The 26,401-nt window shown below is 37.2% G+C and overlaps 2 protein-coding genes across 4 annotated transcripts; one reads left to right on the top strand and one right to left on the bottom strand.

The window, feature by feature from the left end:
- Positions 1–3,881: 3,881 nt before the first annotated feature.
- On the bottom strand, positions 3,882–9,687 carry LOC137030361 (zinc finger protein 135-like). The gene is made up of 3 exons (XM_067400628.1): positions 8,477–9,687; positions 8,182–8,388; positions 3,882–5,769 (listed from the first exon to the last, which is right to left on the bottom strand). Exons 1-3 carry the CDS (start codon positions 8,535–8,537, stop codon positions 4,529–4,531), a joined length of 1,509 nt encoding a protein of 502 aa, XP_067256729.1. The 5' UTR covers positions 8,538–9,687; the 3' UTR covers positions 3,882–4,528.
- Positions 9,688–11,815: 2,128 nt separating this feature from the next.
- puf60b (poly-U binding splicing factor b) lies at positions 11,816–25,853 on the top strand. Of its 3 annotated transcripts, none has more exons than XM_067402140.1 (12): positions 11,816–11,940; positions 12,933–13,016; positions 13,215–13,310; positions 15,717–15,806; positions 16,765–16,815; positions 18,041–18,202; positions 21,140–21,232; positions 22,114–22,327; positions 23,009–23,199; positions 23,437–23,554; positions 24,307–24,572; positions 24,832–25,852. In XM_067402140.1, the coding sequence occupies exons 3-12, from the start codon at positions 13,230–13,232 to the stop codon at positions 25,129–25,131; spliced, it is 1,566 nt and encodes a 521-aa protein (XP_067258241.1). In that variant the 5' UTR covers positions 11,816–11,940; positions 12,933–13,016; positions 13,215–13,229; the 3' UTR covers positions 25,132–25,852. The 3 variants fall into 3 exon arrangements, with proteins under 3 accessions (XP_067258241.1, XP_067258243.1, XP_067258242.1); XM_067402141.1 differs by lacking the exon at positions 11,816–11,940 and adding an exon at positions 11,980–12,580; XM_067402142.1 differs by lacking the exon at positions 16,765–16,815 and having other exon boundaries at positions 24,832–25,853.
- The last annotated feature ends 548 nt before the right edge of the window (positions 25,854–26,401 follow it).

Below are 26,401 nucleotides of genomic sequence, written 5' to 3'. Positions count from 1 at the left end.
TTGGTCCAGATAGTCCAGCATCAGTCTTACACAAGAAATAAGGTCTCTGACCACCATAACTGCATAAAACAGTACTTTAAAACAGCAATTTTAATTTCAGAAAATAATTTTGATAAAGCAAAATAGTCAACCAATTATAGATACAATCAAACCAAAATTTATTCAGACACCTTGAACATTTCATTCATTAATACAGTTTATTCACTATAGTTTACAAAAAAATTAATAAAAAGATCTCAGAGTTAAACTGTGTCAGAATTATGCTCTTAATTATGTCAGATAACACTTAAACAAAACATGGTCAGGTCAAAGTTTTTATCATTTTTACTGGTAGTCCACTGTATGAAGAATCCTTGGGTATAATATGTCACAATTCACTTTATTTTGCTATCCTCACTTAGCCTACATAAATGAATTATAGTGTCCTGCACCCACTATATCAAAAATGTCTGAATCATTTTTGGGTTGACTGTATAAATACCACATGGTATATAGACAACAAATGGTATCTGATATTGTATTATTTGGCTTATTTTGGTAGCTCTTACTTTTAAAAGACAACTTGAACTTGAAAGACTCATGCACCGAGCTAATGCCAAACCGCAGCAAATAGGCTTTTAACTCTTACCAGACACTCTGCACTTTTCTTTATTCTTTCTTTCTTTTTTTTTTTTTTTTTTTTTTTTTTTAGCCATTGTGCTAGCCACATATAAAGTCGGATAGCATTTACGATTTTACGTTGTTTTGTTATTGTCGTATTCTCTGATAAAATTAGCGAGTTGAGTGAAGCGCGACAGCACCACCTGCCTCTCGATGTTGTAATTGTCACAGACGTTTATTTAAAGCTGCCGTATCTTTTTTGTTTTCAAAATGTACAAAAATTATATAATGAGCGAGTACATCATGAATCCATTTTCCAAACCGTGTTTTGTCTTGAATCACTACGGTACACTATAATAAGTGTTTATATTCGGACTATTTTAGACTGGTTAATGTCGTACCACTGCGGAGTAGCACAATACCTGCGTGACTCCTCATATATGAGACAAACAGAGAGAAGTAGCTCCGGCTACAATGTTCCTCTGCAAAACGCATGCAGTTTATCAGTCGCTAGAGTACAAAAAGTTATGACTTCAGCTTTAAACATCGCACGGGCCACATTGAAGCGATTACCAGAATTTGTTTGCGGGCCTCATTAAAAGTCGTGGCGGGCCGTGTTTGTGTTTTCAGACAAAGACTAATTGACACGTGCTGTAGAGAATCACCTGTTGCACCTGTAAGGTCTGGTGATGCAGACCCATAAAAGGTGTTGTGTTTTCAGACAAAGACTGTACGAATCTTTTTTTTTTTTTTTTTAATCAACATTTAAAATAATAATAAAAAAATTTGATAGTCTACACATTATTATTATTAGGCAATCAAGTACTGTAGATGTAAGACGAAAACAATGAAAATGATCTCACTACAAGGAAAAGGGTTATTGATATGTACTAACACTGTGCTGCAAGGTAGATTTGACCCTAATGAGGTATTATGTAACATAATCCTAAAACCTTTAAATGAGTGATGGCAAAAACATTCAAATTTACATACTGCCCTCTTTTGGTTGATCTTGAAATGTAAAACAGCTCATCTTGTATCTGAAATAGTGGCATAGACAGGCTCATTATTTTCAGTTCTTTTTTATCATACACTATTAAAAATAAAGGTTCTATGTAGGCATCTATGGAACCTTTCCATGGCACAAAAGGATCCCTACAGTGGAAAAATTTCTTTAGATTATTAAAAGAACAAATGGTTCTTTTAAGAACTGTTCACAGAAAGATTCTTTGGGGAACACAAAATGGTTCTTCTGTGGTGTCACTGCGAAAACCCCCTTTTGAAACACTTTTATTTAAAGAGTGTTTACCTTGTGCAAAGCTGCTGTTGCTTAGTTTTATTTGGTTATTTATGGTAAGCAACCACTGAAATGTCAAGAATAAACACATACAAGAATCATTTTTATGGCACATCAATTGAAAAAGAAATGTATTCTGTTTTTATTTTCTTACAGATTGTATTTATAAACATTTAAAAAGAGAAAAAGTCAACATGTATCCATGTAATTTTCTTAATAGTATATATTTTTTTAAATATATATGTTTATGTACATATATGAGATAAATACTGTTTAGTGTGTTATAAATAATGCTGCTCTGTCATATTTTTTCCCTTGAGATTTGAGGCCTAAGATTGTCATGTGATATGTAATTAAATACCTGCCCTTCCATGAGATGAACTTCCTCATAGGCCTCTTTGGTAAGAAAGTGTTTTAAGAATAAATAGACTCTCAGCTTGTATATGTAAAGGAATTTTCAAGGTTACAGGATGAGCTACTGTATTGGAAACAAGACAGGATACAGAGAGCTGGGAATATCCTGGTCAGAAAACATCTGTTTTTCAAAAGTTATTAATCTCACTATATGTATTTTCTCTATATATGAGGTAGTGCTTATTCTCATTAAATGATTATTACACCGCATGCTATTTTTGTGTATTGAAGAAGTATATAAGCTGATGCTTGGACAATAAAACTTTGAAGAAGTTTGAACATAGAAGATTGTCTCTGTAGTCATCTCTCTTCCCAAGGACATGCATTCTGGACTGAAGTGGCTGAGAGTATTTGAAGGCACGGAGAAATAAAGGAATAATCGAACAAGTCTATGACTTTTAATAAGGTGAGAGAATTTATTTGTGTGATTAAGACAAACGATTGTTTTATAATACAATTAAAAAATAAAAGTCTTTATAATGTACCTAAAATAGTTTTTCAGCATGATTTAATGACTACAATATGATAAGAAAATAAATGATATATCAGATAAATAAAAAGCATTCATGTATATTAAATGCATACTTTAATGCTATCATATACAGTACAAGCTAGTCCCACCTGTATGAAAAACCTTCTCTTCCCTTCCTTTCTCTTCAAAGAAAAGTCAATTTCTGGCTGAAAACATCCTTGAGTAGACAGTTTAAGCAAGAATAAAATCATCAGTAATTTGAATTTGCATGTTAATGCAAATATTTGTATGAATATAAAAAGATTCAACTGAAGACATAAACTGAACAAACGTCACAATCACACACATTTGATGATCAGAAGTGGAATAATGAGTCCCTGAACTGGCAATGGACTTACAGAGTGGAGTAACATCTTATAGCAAGAACTGGCAAATCTGGCTCAGTCCACTCCACTCTTCCATCAAGACATCTGCAAGTTCTTGTACACATCTGTGGGGACATATGTTGCACATGGTTTGGCACTGCAAGGACAATCAGCTGTCCTTCCTGTCTCACTGTAGCACTATCTTAAGTGTATTACATTATAGACATTGCAGTTTATTGCTCTGTTCACATCTGCAGTCCTTATGCCTCCTGCAGCAGGACTATGGCACCAGATGATCAGGCACCCTGGGCATCTTTCTCCTGTTGTTTTTCAGAGTCAGTAGAAAGGTCTCTTTAGTGTCCTAAGATATTGTAACTGTGACATTAATTGTCTACCGCATGTAAACTGCTAGTGTCTTAAGGACTGTTCCACAGGTGCATGTGCAACAATTGTTTATGATTCATTGAACAAGCATAAACTCTTTTCAATAAATATCTGTAAAGCTGATTTGGATTTTACAAAATTATCATGAAAAAGGGAAGTTTCTTTTTATATTAATAGAATGACTTATATTCTAATGGTTCTAATGTTTAATGATGTGAGTTCTAATGGTTAGGGTTCTTGTATAGTTTTGTGGGCAGTTGTGGCCTAAAGGGATAGTTCACCCAAATGTATCTGCTTACCCCCAGCGCATCCAAGATGTAGGTGACTTTGTTTTTTCAGTAGAGCACAAATGATGATTTTTAACTCCAACCGTTGCCGTCTGTCAGCCGTATAATGTGGGTCAATGGGAACTTCTTTTATAAGAGTAAATAAAACTTGCATAGACAAATCCAAATGAAACCCTGCAGCTCGTGACGACACATTGATGTCCTAAGACACGAAACGATTGGTTTGTGCGAGAAACCGAACAGTATTTATATCATTGACCCACATTATATGGCTGACAGACCGCAACGGTTGGAATTAAAAATCATCATTTGTTTTTCTACTGAAGATACAAAGTCACCTACATCTTGGATGTGCTGGGGTTAAGCAGATAAACATCAAATTTTCATTTTTGGGTGAAATATCCTTTAATGGTTAGAGAGTCGGACTTGAAACCCAAAGGTTGCGGGCTCGAGTCTCAGTGCCAGCAGGAAATGTAGGTGGGGGAGTGAATGAACAGCGCTTTCTTCCACTCCCATGACCCACAGTTGAGGTGCTCTTGAGCAAGGCATCTAACCCCCAATCCCTCCAGCGGGTGCCGCAGAAAAAACGTCTGCCCACTACTCCGGGTGTGTGTTCAATACTCACTGCAGTGTGTGTGCACACCTTCAGAGCAGACATTTCGTCACCATACTTTGCTACATGTCACGTCACTCACTTCACATGTTTTCTTTATTTATGGTTCACTCTCTGGTGTGTTTGCAGGCTTCTCTTGTCTTTAAAGGTCTTCCCACACTCTGGGCAGGGGAATGGCCTTTCTCCCGTGTGAGTACGCTCATGCACTTTGACTTGTGACGACTGTTTGAAGCCTGTGCCGCAGATGGAGCAGAAATAAGGCTTTTCTCCCGTATGTACTCTCTGATGTATCCGAAGCTCCGCAGCCCTGCGGAAGCTCTTTCCACACTCAGAGCAAGGATGAGGTCGCACTTCGCTGTGAGTGTTCACGTGCATTTTCAGCTCAAACGACCGGCGGAAGCACTTTCCACATTCAGTGCAGGAATAGGGTTTCTCATCTGAGTGAGCACGCTGGTGACTCCTCAGTAAATATAAATGCGTAAAGGCCTTTCCACAGTCAGAACAGTGATGATGCTTCTCTCCTTTGTGACATTGCTGGTGCTCTTTAAGTTGACATAATGCGCCGAAAGCTTCACTACAGATGCCGCAACAAAATGGTTTCTTTTCTGACTCAGGTGGCTGGTGCTCTTTTAGTCTCCTGCTGTCAGTGAATGTTTTTCTGCACACAGTGCATGAATATGGCTTTTCTCCTGTGTGAATGCGCTTGTGTGCGATCAAATTGGCGTGTCCTTTGAAGCGCTTCTCACATACAGGGCATGCGTAAGGCCTCTCTCCTGAATGAACGCGCCTGTGAACTTTCAGTCCACCCAGCTGGCAAAACGTCTTCCCGCACTCTTTGCACTCGTAAGGTTTTTCACCAGTGTGAGTTCGTAAGTGAACTCGTAAAGCTCCGGATGTCGTAAAGGCCTTCCAGCAATGTGAGCACAGGTACGGCTTCTCTCCTGTATGAATCCTTTGGTGAATTCGTAGATCTATAAGTTGCTGGAAACCCTTGTTACACTCAGGGCAGTGATACCGTTTTTCACCTTTATGAAGTCTGCGGTGATTAGAAAAGGACCCTGACTGAGCAAAGTTCTTGCCACATTCAGAACAGTGGTAGGGTTTTTCTCCTGAGTGAACACGCAGATGCACTTTTAGTTCAGAAGATGTGATGAACCTCTTGCCACATTCAGGGCAACCATGAGGCCTCTCTCCTGAATGAACTAATTTATGTCTTTGAAAGTGAACTGACGTTTTGAATTTTTGTCCACATTTCAAGCAATGGTGATTTGATCTGTTAGAGCGCCCTCCTGTTTTTGTGCTCTTTCTTGAGCGACTCCTTTTTCTTTTACCAGTTTCTAAAAAGAAAAAGAAAAAAAAAAAACAATGGGCATGTAGCATGCAGTGAGTTAAACCTGAACAATAGAACATTTTACTATTCATTTTAAATAGAATTGCATTTGTTGACAACAAGTCACTTACAATAATGCAGCCCTTTGCCCCAGCCCTTTTGAAAAACACCAGTATTCAAAGGTGTGGGGTCAGTAAGATTGTTTAAAAGAAATTATTACTTTTATTAAGCAAGAACACAATAAATTGACCAAAAGTGACAATAAAGTTGAAATAAAAATCTATTTCAAATGAATACTTTTGAACCAATAACTTTTGAATCAATAAATCGGTAATAAAACTTCTGAATGGTGCTGTTTATTGATAACAGTAGTTTAATATTGTAATAAAAATTGTTCAGTTAAATTAATTATTCAAGTTAGTGGTTCTCAAATGGTTTTGCTTCAGGATCAAGATGCCCAAGAGACCACCAAAAAATTAAAATTGGTTATCCCACTAAAGTAAGCGGATGTTTAAAAAAAAAACCTCAAATATTAAATTGTATTATTATTAACAAACTGCGTAGATCTAATAAATTACAAAAATGTTTAACATGATCATAGCTAAACTACAAAAATTTTTGTTAAATCATAAACAACAGAAGAAGAGTGATGTTCCAGCTCAATGGGCTAAATATTACTTGAGTATTAGCCATATTGGCCATGTGAAATATGAGTTTCCACCAAAATAACATACAGTTTGATTGGACACAAAATCTTTGTCCTGATATCTGTGATTGTATCAGGCGTATCAGACAATTGCTCATTTATACCAGCGATTAACTGTTAAAGGTGCAATATGTAAGAATTTTGCAGTAAAAATCCAAAAACCACTAGGCCAGTTTTATATATTTTGTTCACTTGAGTACTTACAATATCCCAAATGTTTCCAACTATTTGTAAATCGTTAGAAAATTGCAATTTTAACCAAGGCTCCGGGACGTGTGAGGAGTCGACTATCAATTGCGTCAATTGTTACCCTCGGTTTTTTTGTAGAAACCATGGAAACACCAGATTTAATATTTACATGTTTTAATAGACAAGGGAACAACTGTTTGATTACATTTATAGACAGAAAAACTAATTATTGTTATATAGCTCAACACTCTTTTTGTTTAAATCTAATTTTCTTGATTTTTGTGAGTACCATGCTTTACCATGCCTCAGAGAAAAACACTATTTTGTCAAGTAGCTAACATAGCATAATCAGATGCAGCTTTACTTTTAGTAACAGTAATACGCCTGTTAAGTCGTGACGTAAGGAACGCCATTTCCAAGTCCAAGTTTCACTTGAGAATGCCATCGATGGCCGTTTATGAGCGCTATTTGTTCATATTAAACATCAAACATTTTAAAAAGTTAAACATTTTAAAAAGTTGAACATTTTAAATACTTACAGTTTACACAACAGTCTCCATGCTCACAGCGTCACAGACGTTAATATTTTAACTTTTTATAAAAGACGAATCATTGTCTGGCCATCTAGAATTTTGGTATGGAATTTTGGTATGGAGATAAAGGTTATGATTAAAATTTTTTTGTAGTATTACACCACATCGTGTGTGTATATTAGCACTGTTTGTTGTTTTCTTGTGGTAGGAAATAGAGCGTTAGGACCCGGAAGCGCTGCCACGTGACGTCAGACTTAAAAACCTAATACAGCATTTTCTCCATCATACAATACGTTTATCAACACAAGCCATCCAGCATTTAATATGATATTCTAAAATCGATCTAGTTTACTGCAGTGTGTCTCAAACAAGTGTTTCACAGCAGCCACCGAGCGAACGCACAGAGTAATGTTATAACATAATTTTCAGCACACTCAAATTAATCTAATATGATAAACAGAGCTGCGTTACCTCATACTCATGACCGGAAAAGCGGAAGCGGCGCCGGCGACTGTGGCATAATAAAAGTTCTGCTGCTTGTGGCGTGTTGCGCAATCGCTCCAGCGGCCTCGTTCAGCTCCACAACACTCAGTCCTGCTCTGCTTCATACTACAGTAACATTAATAATCGCATCCATGAACATGATTGCTTCCCGAGTCCTATCCCGATTGTTTCCACCGGGTGTGCAGTGAAGACCACATGTCCCAAGATTCTGCGCTCAAACTTGGCGTCATCAAGCTACGCCTTTGTTTTGAATAGGCCTCTAGCGACCTCTAGCGGACAGAACATTTTACATATTGCACCTTTAATTGGATTTCATGCTGTCATGGAATAATTTATGCTTACATGTCCAGTTAATTATTACTAGCCTACTATATAGCCTAATCTTAAGGAGTACAGCCTAGTTCTGCAACCAATCTAAGTGAGATTTTATTCACTGTGATGGCCTCTGTAAAATGTGACCACAGATTTGTTTATTTGGCCTTTTTACCTTGTTTTGGGACTTCAGCCTCCTCCCTATCTGTGGCCATGGTTGTTGAATCATGGAGGAATGAATCCTGGTCGGCTGGACACATGTCAGAGGCTTCCTGATCCTTAACATCAGCATCTTTTTTTAACTCCACACAAATGCCAAACACACTGGGCTGACCACAAGAAGGTGGGCTTGGATCTGGATTCTCTTCACTCACCTTAGTCACTAGATGCAATTAGACACAAAACCATATTACATATACATAACAATGATTACGTGACTTCTAAATGATCGGTACACGCGTATTACTCACAGGGCTCTTGTTGTCCAGAAGTGTTCGTCAGTATCTCTATTGCCGCCAGAAGAACATCCATGCCAGGTATTACTGTCGGTCCCTCAAATAGTAAAATGCATTAACCGTTTCTGAAGCAGGTGCATACGCTTCTATGGACCGCAAAGACCTTTAAAAGTTTCTAACAGTAAGGATACATTTTAATCGCCATTACAGTAACTTTAGTGACGGAATTACAGTTGAAACTTTTGCTGCCCAGAGAGTCCAGTAGCCTTCAGCATGACAGTTCCCACTGCAGCGCTTCAGTGGCTGCACATCTACTACCAAGTTACTACACTGAAGTTCAGTAATTGTTTATTGCGTTAAAACCAAAAGTGAAAAGACGCGAACTGCACAAAGACCGAGCTGTCATCGTGGATAGTCCTGAAGGTGTAAATGTTTTAATATTTACTTCCTACTTCCGCATTGCGGGTAATGTTTCGGATTCTCGTAAACCTGCTGGTTTACTTTAGACCTATTCAGTGATGCGTTTCCAAAAAGCATCGTTATAGCCAATGGTCGCAAGTTCCATCTTACGACCATATTGCTTTTGGGAAACGCATCTCAGTTAAAGTAACGAGAAGACTTTATCAGATAGGGCATTTCTGCCAGGATTTCGCCTAAAAGTTAGGCCTTTTTACGATATTATTTACGTTAAATAAATAAATAAATATATATGTAATACTGATATTGCCTATCAATCAGATAATACGTTACGGCACTGTTTACTAAAAGTGCAATAATAGTGTAATATCTCTAAATTCGTTCCCATTTTGTGCTCACCCAGGGGGAGGCAGTATACTTAAACAAGAAAACGATTACTGTTGCACCAGAAGAAGATGTTTCTATGATTTTTACAAAAGTGGAAAGGCAGCTGAAGTCAATTTGCTGGTTTAGGCTATATATAGCCTGCAGGGGGCATGTCATGGCTCAGATACACTAATTAGTCTTGGCTCGTACTGTAGTTACATTTTCCACGTAAATAAACAAAAACAAAAAAACGTAAATCATTTCAGACATAAAAATGTTTTTAAAATGTGACGAGCTAAAAAATACATTCATAAAATGTGTATTTAACAAGAAGGGACCCTCAATAGAAAGTTCCACTGAAACACCGGCGCCCAGCAGCAGCCCTGCGTTTCCAACATTTTGGGGTGAAAGCGAGTCGGCAGTTCACTAGTTTCTATGACAATATTAGCTGCTTGGTAAAAAAAAAAAAAAAAAAAAAAAACGTACATTAAAGCGGAACTCAGTAAGATTTGCGAAGCTCCCCCTACAGGTTCCTTCAGTGATACAAGAAATCTCGATGGAGGTGGGTAATTTTCTAAATTGTCTTATAAAGACATAAGCTGTGTCTGAAACCGCTCCCTATCCACTATATAGTCCACTATATCGGGTGTCGGCCATTTTGTAGTGGTGTCCGAATTCTGAGTGAACGACTTCATTCCCTACATTCGTTCACTACTTTATACCCACAATTCTCTCTGATTTCGAGTGTACATTCGATGTACACTTGCTGAAGCACTATTTCCCAAAATCCAATTTTTTTTATCACTACTTGAATAAAACCTACTAAAATGTAGGGGGACATTATTATATAGATGAATTTAAAAAAAAATGAAATTATATTAATAAAAATATTATTTTTATTATTAAAATATTAGGCATTAAATCAATTTAATGTGTTTTTACTAACAGCAATGTGTTTTAATAATTTGTGGCACTGTTAACACATTAAACTTTAAAAGATGATTATTTAGTGGATGATTTAAAAAAAATTCGTTAATCATAGGTAGCGTATTCAAATTATAACGGTCGCCTGAGGGCGCTCAAAGACCACGTCATCTGTGAGCGTGAGCGTTTCTAACAACTTTATTAAAAAGCATAAATACATGAAATTATATACACTTGTTAATGTGTTTATTTTTGTTTGCAGTATTTTATAGTATTAAATGATTATGAACACATTAAGCATGACAAAAAAATATACATCGGTTAAACTACAAAGCTGGCACAGAGGAATGTATGATTACAAAATAAAGTCATTATGATTGTTATTGTTATTAACATTGTTTTATAATGTAAATAACATGTAGGATAAAATAGTTTTATCGTGTGTCGAGCCGTTTCTGAGACAGATATCTCCGACACACAGTGTATACGTCAGCGTCCGAATTCACTCACTTCATTTCGTTCACTCCATACAGATATAGTGCACTCAAATGCCATACGCTATATAGGGATTAGTGAATGAGTGAACGAGTGAGTGGTTTCGGACACAGCTATAATATATACATTGTTTTTGAATTACCGTAAAGCATTTTGTCACTCTCGCGTGAACGTGAACATGAGGCGAGATTGTGTCGGGTCGGTGCAGCTCAACTCGCAAGTGCTGGCAAAGACGTGCCAGAGGGGGTTAGTGCTCGCCTCAAACACACCACTACAAGTCAATTAACCATCGTAAGGCTAGAAAACTATTTATGAAGGTAAAAATGTTACTTAGTTCTGCTTTAAAGCTGAAATCCAACCTGAATGATGACAACACAGAATAAAATATCACTAGTGATCATCAAATCCTTTTAACAGTTTATTTTACACACTTTGTGTTTAAGTCTTCCACTTTTTCACAAAACATTTGCTCTCTAGAAACCCAGTCAGTTTGGGTTAAAATTCTTTAAAAGGCTTATAAACACTGAATTAATACCAACATATAAAATTAAATTAAGTACATGCATAAGAAAAATTGGGAATGTTGGACAATAAATATATGAATATGCTTGTTTTTGCAGTGTTGTCTAATGTCCGTTAAAACAAAAGTGTCCAAAAGTGGGAATTGTGCGCTAACGGACACAGCAATGCATCATGTATTATAAGATCATTATGTTTGTAGCGTGATCCATTAAAACGTACATAGCAGACCTAGATATTATTACTATTAACGTTACTCCACTAGGTCTGAAATATGTTGTTTGCTTTAAACATCTTAAATTTATTAATTATTAATTTACTATTAATACATGTGTAAAGTTGCATAAAATGGAAATACTCAATAAAGTAGGCTAACTACGTTACCTCAGATGGTTGAATGGTTGGATTCCATTGGTAAAATAAAACATATATGAAACAATACAGCATTTACTGTAGGAGCCATCAAATTTACTGGTGACTTAAAATTCGCCGATTTTGGGTGTGAAATATTCTATGGTCCAGTTAGTATTTTGACCCCATAATGGCGGCCGCGCTACCGGAGCTCCATCTAGTGGCTGTTGCCCAAAAGCATCAGAGTGTCGCCTCTTGGGTTCTGCACTCTTTGCTACTACCGTTCTCGGTCATGTGATCAGCAGCGGTAGCGGAAGCCGCGGGAGCTTCTAGGTTTCGCCGTGTTTCTGTGGGGCTGCAGCGTCTTCAATGTGGATCACTACATGGCGGTAACGCGGAACACTGCGGTAATGATGATTACCTAATGCGTTTTCTTCAGTATAAAAATAGTTTTAACATTTTCATGGTTATAGTTAGCACAGGTGAAATTAGTCGCAATAAGCCACATGCTGTTTCAATAGATCTTCAGTCGTGTACACACGAGGCCTGCATGAAAGCTCGTTAGCCTCTGTTCATTGCTAACCAGGCTAGCCGCATATTGCTATGGCGCTTATTTCGGAATTCTGTAGTATTTACCATATATTACGAAGCGGCTACAATTTGTTTGAGAAGCATATAGATAATTCCTGCATCGCTTTACGGAATCACTGTATTTAAAAGCTGTAAGTTAGCTATCACATTTGCTGCTGTAATGTACCAGCACAAGCGCGCCACTGCCGTGTCTTTAACCCCCTCTTTGTTGATACATAGCCGGTCTGACGGCTCCAAAACTCTCAGTTCACTTTAATGATGATTGTATGTTTATGTTAAGCCAGGAATGACAGAAAGACTCTTACCAATATCAATGCAAATGAAGGTTTCTATGTGTGCTCCAGTTCAGTAGTGTTTCTTATAAGATTTTTTATGGGAATGCAGTTTACAGTACGGATACTAATGGCTCGTGATCGATTCTTACTAATTTGCATCTTGCAGAAGAAATGATCTCTAGTAAGTTGTACTAAACATTAAGAAAGTGAAGTGTGTTAGCATGTTTCTGCCAGGAAAGACAATTTGTACTATATTATAATGACTAGCAGTTTTTTAAAGGGATAGCTCCCCCCAAAATAAAACAAAAAACCTGTCACTGATTTTTTTTTTAATGTTGGTACTAACTCTTTGACTGACTTTCTCCTGTGGAACACAAAAGGAGATGAATAAATAGTGACTGAGGTTGTCATTCTGCCTTTAACCTTTTGTGTTCCATTGAAGAAAGTAAGTCAGCTATCCCTTTAACAGCTTATTCTTATTGCACTTGAGTGATTTTAAATTATTGTGCTATATGCGTTTTCATGAACCACAGATCATTGTAAAATTGTGAGTGCTTTGCCAGCAACTCTACACGGGCTTCCCGATCCTGGTTGGCACAGTAAGGTTCGCCTCATAGGTAAGCTGCACAATCTGTCCTTTGCCTAATTGTATAACTTGCATACATTGTGTTTTGATTTTCTTTATTTCTTTGTCTGTTCTAAGATTGAAGTCATAAGTTAACATATGCAGATGCTAAGTAGACTCAATATCTGGTCTCAAAGTACTATTTGAAAATGTGCTTCTTCATTCCATGTCCTTCGGATTGCTTTCTCAGTGAGGCAAAGATCTGATGATGGAGAATGGACAAGGCACAGGTGCAAAGCTTGGATTACCACCTCTTACTCCAGAGCAGCAGGAGGCGCTACAGAAGGTAGTCATAGATATATATTGTTTTACTTTTTATTCGGGAGGGGGGGGGGGATCTTTGTTAGAGACATGAGAGAGGGGGAATCTGATCAGTACAGGTCATGGGCTGAACTCCAACCTCCATCACCTGCTCCACTGTGTCAAGAGCTTGTGTGCTACTGCTGTGCCTAATAATAGATTTTTAATTAAAAGAGTCAAGGCCACAGGATGATTCTCCATAAGTTGGATTTGTGCTTTTTTCATTTAGAAGGCTGGTTGGTACAAATCTCTACAAATTTTCTGTTCCCTTTTTACCAAACTTGACCACTGTTCATCAGCAACTGTCTCTGCTAGACCGTTGCGTTGAAAGAATTCTCATCAAATGAGCAAGTGCAGTGCACCATTATGATTAATTGTCATTGTAATAAGCACTCAATGTAGCACATAAAATAGTGTGTTTGGAATGATATGAAGTAGGGGTGTGACACTTAGCTCATGAGACAAGACACGAGATTTGGTTCACGAAAACGAAACAAGACTTGATTTCTGCACAGTATTTTTAAGAAATCCTCAATGACAAAATTCATGACTGGAAAAATGGTCTGCAGGTGCATTTGAAATGTTTTAAAGGTGCAGTAGGTGTTCTGGGAAAATGCTAACTTTAATCCGCTAGCATTAAAAGCGTACATCCCACCCTCCCTGCAAATCGCTGTCCAAAGCCACGCCTCTTCGAAAACACATGAACGTGGATTACCAGAGAATCCATGCACCAAAGGTGTGGATGTTGTACTTTGATTGTAACTATGAAAACACAAAAATAGTTCACGATTAGACGCTGGATGCTACTGTCATTCAGCTCATTTGTAAAGGTACATAAGCTACATTTTGTGTTACTATCAAAACACATCAAAATTGAATCATACCATGTACCTACCTGTACAAAATAAATACTGCAACCATGGCATCATCTTTCAGACGCTTTAACTCCCGCAGTTTTCTGTAGCATGGAAAAACAACACCAATACTAATTTTGGGTTTTAGCTCTTTTATGATAGAGCCTTTTTTTCATTGTAGCTTTTTCTAAGACTGTCTTTCTTTTGGTCAATACTTTTCCAGTGCCACTTATTGTCTGTTCAGAAGGAAAGTTAGGTTGTTGCTGTTCGCCTGTCATTCTCATGCACAGTGGTATGCAAACACACGTTGACAGACAGGTAACACATGCTATCATTTTGTTCAGACCGAACACTATGATTGAACGAACATTTTATGGTCCTACTCCTTCCACAGACAATTTATAAAAATAAATTTTGACCGCTTAACATAGTGATTGCTAGCAGGATATGAGGAGACTTTCAACCAACATAACAAAAAATGTTTATGAAGAGAATCACCTATTGCACTTTTACTAATCATCTTGTAATGAATGTCTTTTCAGTTCTACTTTCCGAAAGGGCTGGGCGATAAAACGATAATGATAAATATCGTGATATAATTTTCCTCGATAAAACAATATCAAGAGTTTGATAAGTTTGTTAATGTTTATGCACTAAAAGTGGAATAAAAGTGAGGAACACAAATGTCTTGGTGATTTAAACTAGTTTAAAACTAGATGAAACGGTGCTGATAAACACTGGAGAAACACTGCTCAACAAAAGAAGTCAGAAGGCTTGTTAATCTACAAAATAATCGCCATCATTTACCATGTATTTACTGTAATAACAATAACTGCTCTATGGTATTGTGTCAGAAATGTGGGATATTTATTAATTTATTTTATTATTAATATATACATGTATTAAATGTGTTAAAGGAGTAATGAAATATAATTACTGTATTTGTAATTAAGCTATAGCATTAGTGCATTCATACTAAATGTATTTAGGCTACTTTTTTATACAAATACCATAGAAACCATATAGTTACATTTTTCCATGGTATTGAGGTGCTATATGTGTGGTTTTAGCTGTGATTATCATGATCTAAATGTATGCTACTATGGATGACCAATGGTTAAAACTCAGTCAAAATATTTAAACATTACCATATGAACATTTGTTACTATTTTTACAGATGTTACTGTTTTTGTTAATGAACATTTTATATCTTTACATCATTTTACTACATTTACATCTGCAACCTAACTCAAGCTACTACTACTGTCAACTGAAGTTACTGTCAAATGTGCATTAAATTACATGAGAGTAATTTAAACATAGCCTTTGTAAAAATATAAAGCAAAACATTAAATGTGCAAAAAAACAACTACACAGCCCAACCTAAGATAGGTTTGATACAGGGAGACAGGCTATGGTATGTATCTTAAGAAATTTCGTCACATTTTAATATCACCAGTTCTCATCACACCCCTAATAAAAAGTAAATAGCCACTCTTAAAACCCATCAGCCTCCTTGCTTTTTCCTCTTTTTTTAGGCTAAGAAGTATGCAATGGAACAGAGCATCAAGAGTGTTTTAGTGAAACAGACCATCGCCCACCAGCAGCAGCAGCTCACAAACTTACAGGTGAGCTCATATGATGATCTGATTGTGTAGAATGCTTTAAATGTATTAAATGTTGCTTTCTTGTTTGAGAGAATTTACAGAGTTGATGCATCTGATTTCGTCAAACCAGTAGTGTATCTAAAAGTACATGGTGTACCCACTGGCATGTCATGTAAAGGGTTCACTGTCATTTCAGCATTATAAATCCTGCAGAAGTCTGCAAAAAGGAATTACTCTTTCATACCTGCATCTTATAAAATATTGGGTGCTATTTTATTTATACATTAGGATTTATGAAAATTCAGAAAATTGATCACAAATGATCACACTTTTTAAACAATATGACTCCTGTGAGCTGTGTGAAATTGACAATGACAAGTTTTTGACCTTCAGGAAGTCTGTTTTTTTCATACATCTTGTGAATGCTCTTTTTTTTTTTTTTTTCGTCAGATTAGCCTCAGATTTAGACTGAAACACTCCACTGGAACTCATCATGCAATATTTGTTTGCCCTCCCTCTCTGCCAGTTTGGTTGAGGTCTGGTATTTTCTGGGACTCATACGTGTTACTGCTACGCCTAGATTAAGTCAGTTTCTGTTTAAATGTATCTATGAATCAAGAAATTGGACATAGTATGTACTGCACTTCCCAAGCAGACATCATGATGACTGAAGAGTCAACAACAGATGAGTTATCCAAAGCATACTTTTACACACCCTATGCTCTGTTTATTTCTTGGAAAATCTGAGCAGCCTACTTGTACCTAATAGTGCCTATTAGTATCTCTGTTGCTTTAACTGTGAAATTTTTCAGGTTTCAGTCAAATTAAGTGGTGATTTAAAGAGGTGGACAGTTTAAAATTGAGTTCGGAGGCATTGACCACCAGTCAGAGAGACTGTCTGGAATACTATGTCTGTCTTCAAAGGATAAAAGAGATATCTAACCTTTTTCAGCACTTTTCCATCTTTACTGTGTTTCAGATGGCAGCAGTGACAATGGGCTTTGGAGATCCTCTCTCATCTTTACAATCGGTCAATAGATTAATTAACTATTATTTACCTTCTGTACGCATTTTGGCATAATGACCGTTACCCTTCTTTAACCGGCATTTGCCTGATACACTAGACATTGCAGCAGCATATTTAAAAAGCAGACATGGCTTTGTTGTGAATGAAATGTTTGTTTTTGGTCACCCATCTCATTAAGCAGGATGCAAGATGGCACGACATGAACTACCTCCATAAATTGACTGTACTTTTTCAGTGTTAATGATTGCCATGGGAGCTGTTTTAAATAACAGGGACAAGATATAATAGATCATTATAGAGACTTTTAATATGACATTTACACAGGACACTTCTCATTTACTGACAATCTATCCCATATTTGTCCTGAATCACTGCATGGCCACCTGTGTGTGCACTCTCATTTCACTGGTCGTTGATGGAAGTTTTATTTCTCAACCTGAAGCTCCATTTGTCACAAGTAATCTTGTGGGAATTGTGTGTTGTGAATGGTGTGGACGATCCATTTCTCCTTTGTGAATATGCTGTGGCTTATAAATGTCATCCTTGTCTGCTGAAAAAGAGGGCTAGCGGTCACTACGACAATCCAAATTGAATCTGCCTAAACTTGTGTGTAATCGTATATTTTCGTCATGTGGCTGACATACAATTTAAAACTTGAATAAGTAATGATTGAAGAATGATAAATGTGTTGTTTGGTGAAAAAAAAAATTAAAAAAAAAATGGATAGATTTAGGCTGATTCTCCTTCAACAGTGATCTGATATGTAAGTCCAAAAGCTCACCTCATGAAAAGAGAACTGATTTCACCTCCGCTCATAATCCAGGGTATTTAGTTGTGCTAACGGGTTACTTTGACATGTTAACTATTTAGGCTATCAGTATTCTTGGATAGAATTCAGGTCAGATATAACGCTACATGTTTTAGTCTGCAAGCACACACGCTAATTTAGGAACGTGCAAGCAGCACTCTCGAAATGGTATGAAGGGGCTGTGCCACATGTTCCTAATTCACGATGCTGTGCTTGTCGTTAATGGTAAGTTATGTAAGTAATGAGTAAGCATAGAGGACCAAAGGATGTGGAAAATAGCACTAAAAAAGAAGCTAAAAAATCTTTAATCCCTTGCTATATTTGATCTCATTGTTTTTTGTGCTTTGTGTTTTTCACCTGTTTTTTATGCTTCAGTAGCCAATATTCTCTCCTGTTTTCTCTTCCTTTCATGACCACCAGGTGGCAGCACAGAGGCAGCGAGCTCTGGCCATCATGTGTCGTGTGTATGTGGGCTCCATTTATTATGAGCTGGGGGAGGATACCATCCGGCAGGCCTTCGCCCCCTTTGGTCCCATTAAGAGCATCGATATGTCCTGGGACTCTGTCACCATGAAACACAAGGTATGCTTTTAGAGCAGTGGTTCTCAAACTTTTTAACTCCAAGGCCCCCCTCCTCTCCGAATCAATACTGCAACCCCACCACCATCACCTTTTTTGTTCACAAAAACATTTGTATTCTAGTGTTAGTACTTTTCAACTCCATATTATTTTTTTAACAAAATAAATTCAAGATAGTTTGAAACCTAGTTTTAAACCTTTAGTGTTCTTTTTTGCAAACATATGTTGCCAACATATCACTGCAGACATTCTTTGCAACTTAAATGTATTTACTCTGCTCAGTTACACAGTAACTTAAACAAATAAGCACAAGTCAACCTGCACAAGTCAAACAAGATATTTTTTTTTTAGTCACCTTTTGTGAAATTTGGTCGCATATGCGAATGATTTATACACATTGTTGAGGGTTGGTATAGATTGTTTCTTTTTGCCAAATCATACACAGCTACATCACATAGGCTAGATCTATAAATATCGTGCTGTTCTCTGCTTTTCACCAAATCATTTGCACACTTTGTCTTTTTATTTTAATTTTTCTATGCTAAGCTATAGCAGCAACATTGAAAGCTGCAGTCTAGGGCTGCACGATATATCGTTTTAGCATCGATTCGATATTGTGATTAGTCCATCCGCAATAGTCACATCACAGGATGTGCGAGGTCAAGTATAGGGATCGTAGTTGATTCGTGATCCGTACGGGCCAGCTGCCCCCGGTTTGGAACGCATGTGATTCATGGATTTGCATTTTAACCGTCATAGTCTTGCACACAAAATTAAAGGTACCCTAGATTCAAAAATTGAATTTACCTCAGCATACTTAAATAACAAGAGTTCAGTACATGGAAAAGACATACATTGAGTCTCAAACTCCATTGTTTCCTCCTCCTTATATAAATCTCATTTGTTTAAACGACCTCGACCGAATCTCAACATAACACCGACTGTTATGTAACAGTCGGGGTGAACGCCCCAATATTTGCATAATGCCAGCCCATGTTATTAATATTATAAAAGGCATTAGACAAGGGCAGGCAGTAACTTCTGGATCTGTGCACAGGTGAATCATCAGACTAGGTAAGCAAGCAAGAACAATAATGAAAAATGGCAGATGGAGCAATAATAACTGACATGATTCATGATATCATGATATTTTTAGTGATATTTGTAAATTGTCTTTCTAAATGTTTCGTTAACATGTTGCAAATGTACTGTTAAATGTGGTTAAAGCTACCATCGTTTCTTACTGTATTCGTGGAGACAAGAGCCGTCGCTATTTTCATTTGCAGTGAAAGTAACACAAAAACATGTGCAGTCTGTATAATTCATAAACACAACTTCATTCTTTATAAATCTCTCCAACAGTGTATCATTAGCCGTTAGCCACGGAGAAAAATTTATTTAAAAAAAATCTATGGGGTATTTTGAGCTGAAACTTCAGACACGTTCAGGAGACACCTTAGACTTATATTACATCTTGTGAAAAAGCATTCTTGGGCACCTTTAAGTCAATGTGTTATTAAATGTTGAGAAAGAAAACGGATGCCTGTCTTTATATTGGATCCGTGCATTCATCTTAAAGTGACAGCAACCTATTAAACCTGCAGCTGTTTGTCACCATTTTTAATCAAATAAAAAAGATAAATAATTTTTTTTATTAGCTCTAACAAAGATAGATTGTATGAATTAAATTTATAAAGTGAAGACTATGCAGTGGTGTTTTACATTTAGTTATGCCTGTACCTGAATACAGATAGATTTACCTGAAAAACATAAAGCACTGCTTATTTCATTTGTCTATTGTATTTATCTATGCTTGTAATTTATTATTTTCTTTGCAGATGCACTACCCTACAAAATCACCCAGGCATCCTAGAATGATTATTTCTTCACAAATAGAGCTATTTAAATAATCTAGAGAAATTTTAATATCGCAATGAATATTGCAGAAAAAGGAAATATTACAATGTCAGTTTTTTTTCCAATATCATGCAGCCCTACTCCTGTCTCTGTTTTGTGCAGTGCAGTCGAGCCGTGTACCTGCTGCTTTGACACGATTATCAGGTTAACTGACTTGTGATGTGTGCGATGGCTCACGACCTCCCGAGCGTCCAAACTCACGGCGTGTACACCCGCCAGTGTCAGCAGTATATTGGATCTGTGTATAAACTCTTAAAGGGACAGCAGCCTAATAGTCTTGCTGCTGTCTGTCATGTTAATCAAAGAACAAAAGACAAAGAAAAAATCACTTGCTGCTCTTGACTGAATAACTTTAATTGTAAGAATGAATATGTATTTAATTTTTATAATGAAGACTATCCAGTGTTATTTTCCACTTGATTACTTTAATTTCTTATCTGAATGAATACTACTGTTAGACCCACCTGAAAAACTTAAGATCTGTTTTTCCTTTCTCTCCGTATACTGTTGCATTTATTTGTAACATAATAAATAACATAAGTCAATAACATAAACCTGTTATTGCAAAGATGAATTTTTAGCAGCCATTATTCCAGTCTTCAATGTCACATGATTCTTCAGAAATCATTCCATGCTTATTTTCTACTCAATAAACATTACTTACTACTATCAATGTATTTCACAAATAATATTTTTGTGGGAACCGTGATACATTTTTCCCAGGATTCTTTGATAAATAGTTCAGAAGAACCACATTTATTTGTTAACATTATAAATGTCTTTACTATTACTTTTGATCAATTCAATGCATCTTTTCCGAAGTAATAATTTTCTTTCAAACAAATGTACTGACCCTAAACTTTTGAATGGTATAAAAGCAAAACATATTTAGTTTAGTATATGATTATTCATTTATTTTGGGAAGGATTGTGGATAAGACCCATACAAACTTTAGTGAAATTCACCCTACTGTGAAAAACAGGAAGCATTTAAACATTGTACACATTGAAAATTCTGTCACAGGGCTTTGCCTTTGTGGAGTATGAAGTTCCTGAAGCAGCTCAGCTGGCCTTGGAGCAGATGAACTCAGTCATGCTGGGTGGGAGGAACATTAAGGTGGGTTCCAAACAGGACAATCAATCTTAAATTCCTGTTTAAACAGCTCTATGACAGAGAGCTATTTTTTCTGTTTTGTTGCTTTTGTTTGCAAGATGCAGAGAAGCTGTCAGTAGACTTACTGTATCCCTGCCAGTACCTGTTATATGTCTGTGTGTGTGTGCGCTACTTGGGTGCTCTCCTCTTCATGTGTGTATCTGTCCTCTAACCTGAATGTGAGCGTATGCGATGTGATGCTTCCACACTGTCATACTGTTTGTTTTCGGAGCTCCTTTTCTCTAGGAGCTGCAGAGGGAGTGTTCGTTTGAGGCGGGCTCTTCTCTGTCCGGGATGTGCTGATGATGGGCTGCGCCTGGCTGGTGTTTGCTTGGCCGCCCCAACTGCAGCACAGATACCACAAAAAAATAAAAACTGTTTTTTTTTTAACAGTCACAGACACACATTTCAGATGAAACATAAATCAACTATTTATATTTATAGTCCTTTAACACATCTATACTCTCACAGTGTCTAGACAAGAATTAGCTATTGTTAAAGTTCTATCTTATTTCTTTGCCCTTGTGAAATATATATATATAATGATTTTATTCTTAAGTGACATGTTTGCAAAACACCAGATATAAAGGTTATCATAGAATGTATTTTCCATGTATATAAATTTCTAGCATAGTGAAAATGTATTCTAATAACTTTATTAGGTTGAGGGCTGAGCTAAATTATAGTTTATAAATTAGAGGGTTTTTGTTTTTTTCCAGACTTTTTCAGGAGAAGTTTTTCCTATTCTTCCTTTTCTCAACTACGTGCATTTACGTACACACGCACACACTCATTCCTTTATACACCTCCACTTAGTGGCCCATTTGCTGGTATGTGTACTGTAGGTGGGGCGGCCAAGTAACATTGGACAGGCGCAGCCCATCATCGACCAACTGGCAGAGGAGGCACGTGCCTACAACCGAATCTATGTAGCCTCTATCCACCCTGATCTATCTGACGAGGACATCAAGAGCGTCTTTGAGGCCTTCGGAAAAATTAAAAGTTGCATGCTGGCACGGGAACCCACCACGGGAAAGCACAAGGGCTACGGATTTATTGGTGAGCTGGTCTAGAAAGCATTGTAAACACTGTGTGGAGATTGAGTCATTACTGTATGTTGTACTACTGTACAACTGAGAATTAATTTCCACAGTGTTTCAGCATCATGCTTATGAGATGTCTTTACAGAACTAGATATTTCCACTGAAGTTCACCAGGTTGTGCCATGCTTTTTACCTACAGAGATGGCAAGTTAAAATACATACTTCTATGTATGTACAGATTTATAGACATTGGAAAGATGCTAGCAGTGTTTTCCTTTCAATTCTAAGTACGTCAACTAAAGGAAAACAGTGCAAGAAAGAATAAAATATATTGACAAAATTACAGAAGCTTCAAGAAATGTATGCTAACGATATGCTAATGCATATACATTTCTTAAAGCTTTAGTATTTTGTCAAAAAATTTTCTTTCTTGCACTGTTTTCCTTTAGTTGACGTCCCTTTAATTGAAAGGAAAACATGGCTAGCATCTTTCCAGTGTCTCTAAATCTGTTCATGCATAGAAATATGTATTTTAACTTGCCATCTCTATAGAAAAAGAGCGTGGCACAACTCAGCGAACTTCACTGGAAAATCTGGATCTGGAAAGACATCTCATAAACATTACTAAAGCTTCCAGAAATGTATGAAAACATAAGCATAGATTGAGGAACTGGTCTGTCCATTTCATCATGGGTAGAATATGAAAAGCCTCAGTCAGCGCTGGATGCCGTCTCGTCTATGAACCTGTTTGACCTTGGAGGTCAGTACCTAAGAGTGGGGAAGGCTGTTACCCCTCCCATGCCTCTCTTGACACCTATGACCCCTGGAGGTCTGCCCCCTGCTGCAGCTGTGGCGGCTGCTGCTGCCACCGCCAAGATCACTGCCCAGGTGAGAATTAACCCTTGGATTAGCCTAAACACCGCTTTACTATTATGAGGGGAAGCACATATGTTTGAAATATGGTAGATTTCAGAATATGCTAATACTTTCACTGCTACACAAGCTTAAACATTTTGGACTACCTCTTGTGTAATGGTGTCCATATGCTTACCAAACTAGATCAGACTGAAACCAGGATTTGAAAATGGGGATTTCACATTTGTTACTATTTTAATGCATTTGTAGGAGGCTGTTGCTGGAGCAACAGTGCTGGGTTCTCTAGCTTCACCAGCACACATTCTCAGTCAGCAAATGGGACTTCCACAGGCTGTACTGGCTGCCCAGGCCCCTGGCATCATCACAGGTCTGCAAAAATCAATGAACAGTGATCTTTGACTACTGTTATTGGTCTAATGCGGTTTGAATTGAATTCTTAACCCCGCGATGGCCTGTTCACACCTAGATGAATGTTTGGTGCAATAAACATTTTAATACGTTCAGACCCACTCTTGCATGTCGTTAATGCAACATTTTGTGTTCTAATCTTTTTCCATTGCACTGAGAATAATGCTGGCTAACCAATAATATTCCTGCTTGTAGTCGCATACCCAGAGCTGCTGCTGCCGTTACATAAAACTACTACTTGGCACTTAAGAACAGAGTATTTGGCTAAGTGACAGTAAGTAGCAGAAGAAGAATCCAGAACCATCTTTCTTGTCTCTGTACACTTGTATTTGGTGTTGTTTAATAAACACCATAGAAGAATTTGCACAGTGCTTTGTGTACTGAGTATTTCTGCTTTTCTAAAAGTGCCACATACTGTCTGCGTGAATTCGCATTTTCATTCAGCCCGTCTGCCCTTCCCCCCCCCTCTTGGAAAAAATGGTGGTAAAATAGGACCAAATTTTCTTGCTGAACATTGGTGTTGGTGTGAGCAGGCCTTGAATTGATGCATATTCTGAATTACAGCAAACTTTCAGCATCATGAAAATCTAGCTGGATGAAATTGTTACTAATGAAAGCTTGTGAAGAATTTAAATCTGCACTAAAATTTTGTAAAATGAGAGGATGGAATCTTTACTGAATAATTGTCTCTTCTTTTAATCCATTCGATAGGTGTGACACCTGCTCGCCCCACTCTCCCTGTAGTCCCCCAGGTTGGTTTGGTCAACCCAGTACTAGCATCCCCACCAGTCACAACATCTGCTTCTTTGGGAACCCCAACATCTGTAGCTCAAACACATACAGAAGTCAAAAGAGAGGAAGACAACAGGCGGACTGAAGAAGATCAGAGTGTGCCAGTTGGAAATGGACAGGACAGTGAACTGGAGCAGCTAAGTGTCAGTGCGAGTGGTGGAAAACAAACGGTCATGCAGTCAAAGGTTAGACAGCATCACCTTGGTTATATGTGAAAGATTATAGAGACACAATTGCAATTGGGTCAGTCATGAAAGCAAGTTGAGTATTAATTCAGAAGTGACTCTAAAAAATGACAAGTTTGCATCATACTGCTTATTGTTGAGCACTGTACTGAGGCATTGAATAAATCAATCAAAAGTTTCTACAAAGATTCTAATTTATAAATATAGCAAATCAGTTTAACCCTTTTTTATTCCTCTCTCTCTTTTTGCCTACATGCAGTCAACAGTTATGGTGCTACGCAACATGGTGGGCCCAGAGGACATTGACGATGACCTGGAAGGCGAAGTGATGGAGGAATGTGGGAAGTACGGTGCTGTTAATCGGGTTATCATATACCAGGAACGACAGGGTGAGGAGGACGATGCCGAGATAATAGTGAAGATCTTCGTGGAGTTCTCTGATGCTGATGAAATGAACAAGGCCATCCAGGCTCTCAACAACCGCTGGTTTGCAGGTCGCAAAGTTGTTGCCGAGTTGTACGATCAAGAGCGTTTTAATAACAGTGACCTCACTGCATAAGACTGTCCCGAAATGGCCGCTGGTCCTTCTCTTGGCACTCAAACTTACTCAGCTTTCATCACTGCTGTTTGAGATCCGGGCCTCTTTGAAACTTGTAATTATTTTTTTATTGATGTTGATAATAATATTATTGGAAAAATCCCAGTGGTGGGATTTAGCTTAGGACAAAAAAACATGCTCCTCATAAATTTACTTTGTGTCACCTACTGTGAAAGACTTGCATTTTTTTTAACAGTCATTATTATTTGCAGGGTTTTGTTTTCTAATTTTGAAGAAAAGATGCAATTTTTCCCATTACCACCCACTTTTTTTTTTTTTTTTTTACAAATGGCAACTTTTTCTCCACTGACATTGTGTTCAGATACTAAACATTGTGTTGGTGACATTGGTTCTGGCTTTACCAAAACAATAAATTTGTCTAATATGCAGTGTTGTCCCTGTCATTTATATGGATGTTTGGATCAGGACATAAGGGCTTGCACAGAGTACTCCCCTGATGTACACAGCACAAACACACACCATGATATGCACAGTAGAAAACAAAAATTGTAACTTTTATTTGATTTGCTGGTGATTTTGAATCTGGTAATGTTTATCAAGTTTATCGTTTGCAGTGCAAAACTCAGCAATTGGATAATGGTGAATTATGAAATAAATTTCAACTGTAAAAATGTGATTTCCATAAATAGATATGGATATTATGTAGAGTATCTTATTCTATTGAACCTTATGAACTTCAGCTTCTTTCAAGCATTGGTCAAATCACTGGCATGTTTCCCATCTAATGCTTATATTAAATGTCCTTTATTCTTTTGTGTTTTCTTGTGTTGAGTTTGGATTCTTAGAATTCAGAGTTCCTCTGGTCCTGTCTGCTTAGGGCAAGCTCACACTACAGGGCTATAAGACTACATGAATCTCTATTGTGCTCACACTACACAAGTTTCCTTGTTGACATCTTGTCTTAACAGCGCTCATAAAACTGATAAAGTGCACAAACTAAAATATCTTTGGCCATGCGGCAACCCCGACCAACAAAGAAAAACAATTTCTCATACAAATTCCCATAATACAGAAATACATGCGGGCTGGCTGTCCATGTCTGTCCAGCAAAAATTGATGTTACTTAGCTAAAGTTAAGTATAGTGCAAAACCTTCATCGTGCACAGATGATGTATATTAATATTATTCCTTTCAGTGCACCTAATAAATAGTCTTTTATCAGTTAGTAAAGACAGTTTCAAGTAATATTGCAAGAATGTATAAAACAAAA

Source organism: Chanodichthys erythropterus, chromosome 11 (assembly GCF_024489055.1).
Source record: "Chanodichthys erythropterus isolate Z2021 chromosome 11, ASM2448905v1, whole genome shotgun sequence".
Taxonomy (NCBI): Eukaryota; Metazoa; Chordata; class Actinopteri; order Cypriniformes; family Xenocyprididae; genus Chanodichthys; species Chanodichthys erythropterus.
Note: the sequence above shows the minus strand (reverse complement) of the source record. Positions and strands in the feature narration are given on the sequence as shown.

Excerpts from the sequence above, each read along its gene's own strand:
- puf60b (XM_067402140.1), top strand. The coding sequence starts at position 13,230 with ATGATGGAGAATGGACAAGGCACAGGTGCAAAGCTTGGATTACCACCT. Across the intron at positions 16,816-18,040 it reads CTCTCTCATCTTTACAATCG|GTGGCAGCACAGAGGCAGCG; the intron begins GTCAATAGATTA and ends CATGACCACCAG. Across the intron at positions 22,328-23,008 it reads CAAGGGCTACGGATTTATTG|AATATGAAAAGCCTCAGTCA; the intron begins GTGAGCTGGTCT and ends CATCATGGGTAG.
- LOC137030361 (XM_067400628.1), bottom strand. The coding sequence starts at position 8,537 with ATGGATGTTCTTCTGGCGGCAATAGAGATACTGACGAACACTTCTGGA. Across the intron at positions 8,389-8,476 it reads TTCTGGACAACAAGAGCCCT|TGACTAAGGTGAGTGAAGAG; the intron begins GTGAGTAATACG and ends AATTGCATCTAG. Across the intron at positions 5,770-8,181 it reads GGCTGAAGTCCCAAAACAAG|AAACTGGTAAAAGAAAAAGG; the intron begins GTAAAAAGGCCA and ends TTTTCTTTTTAG.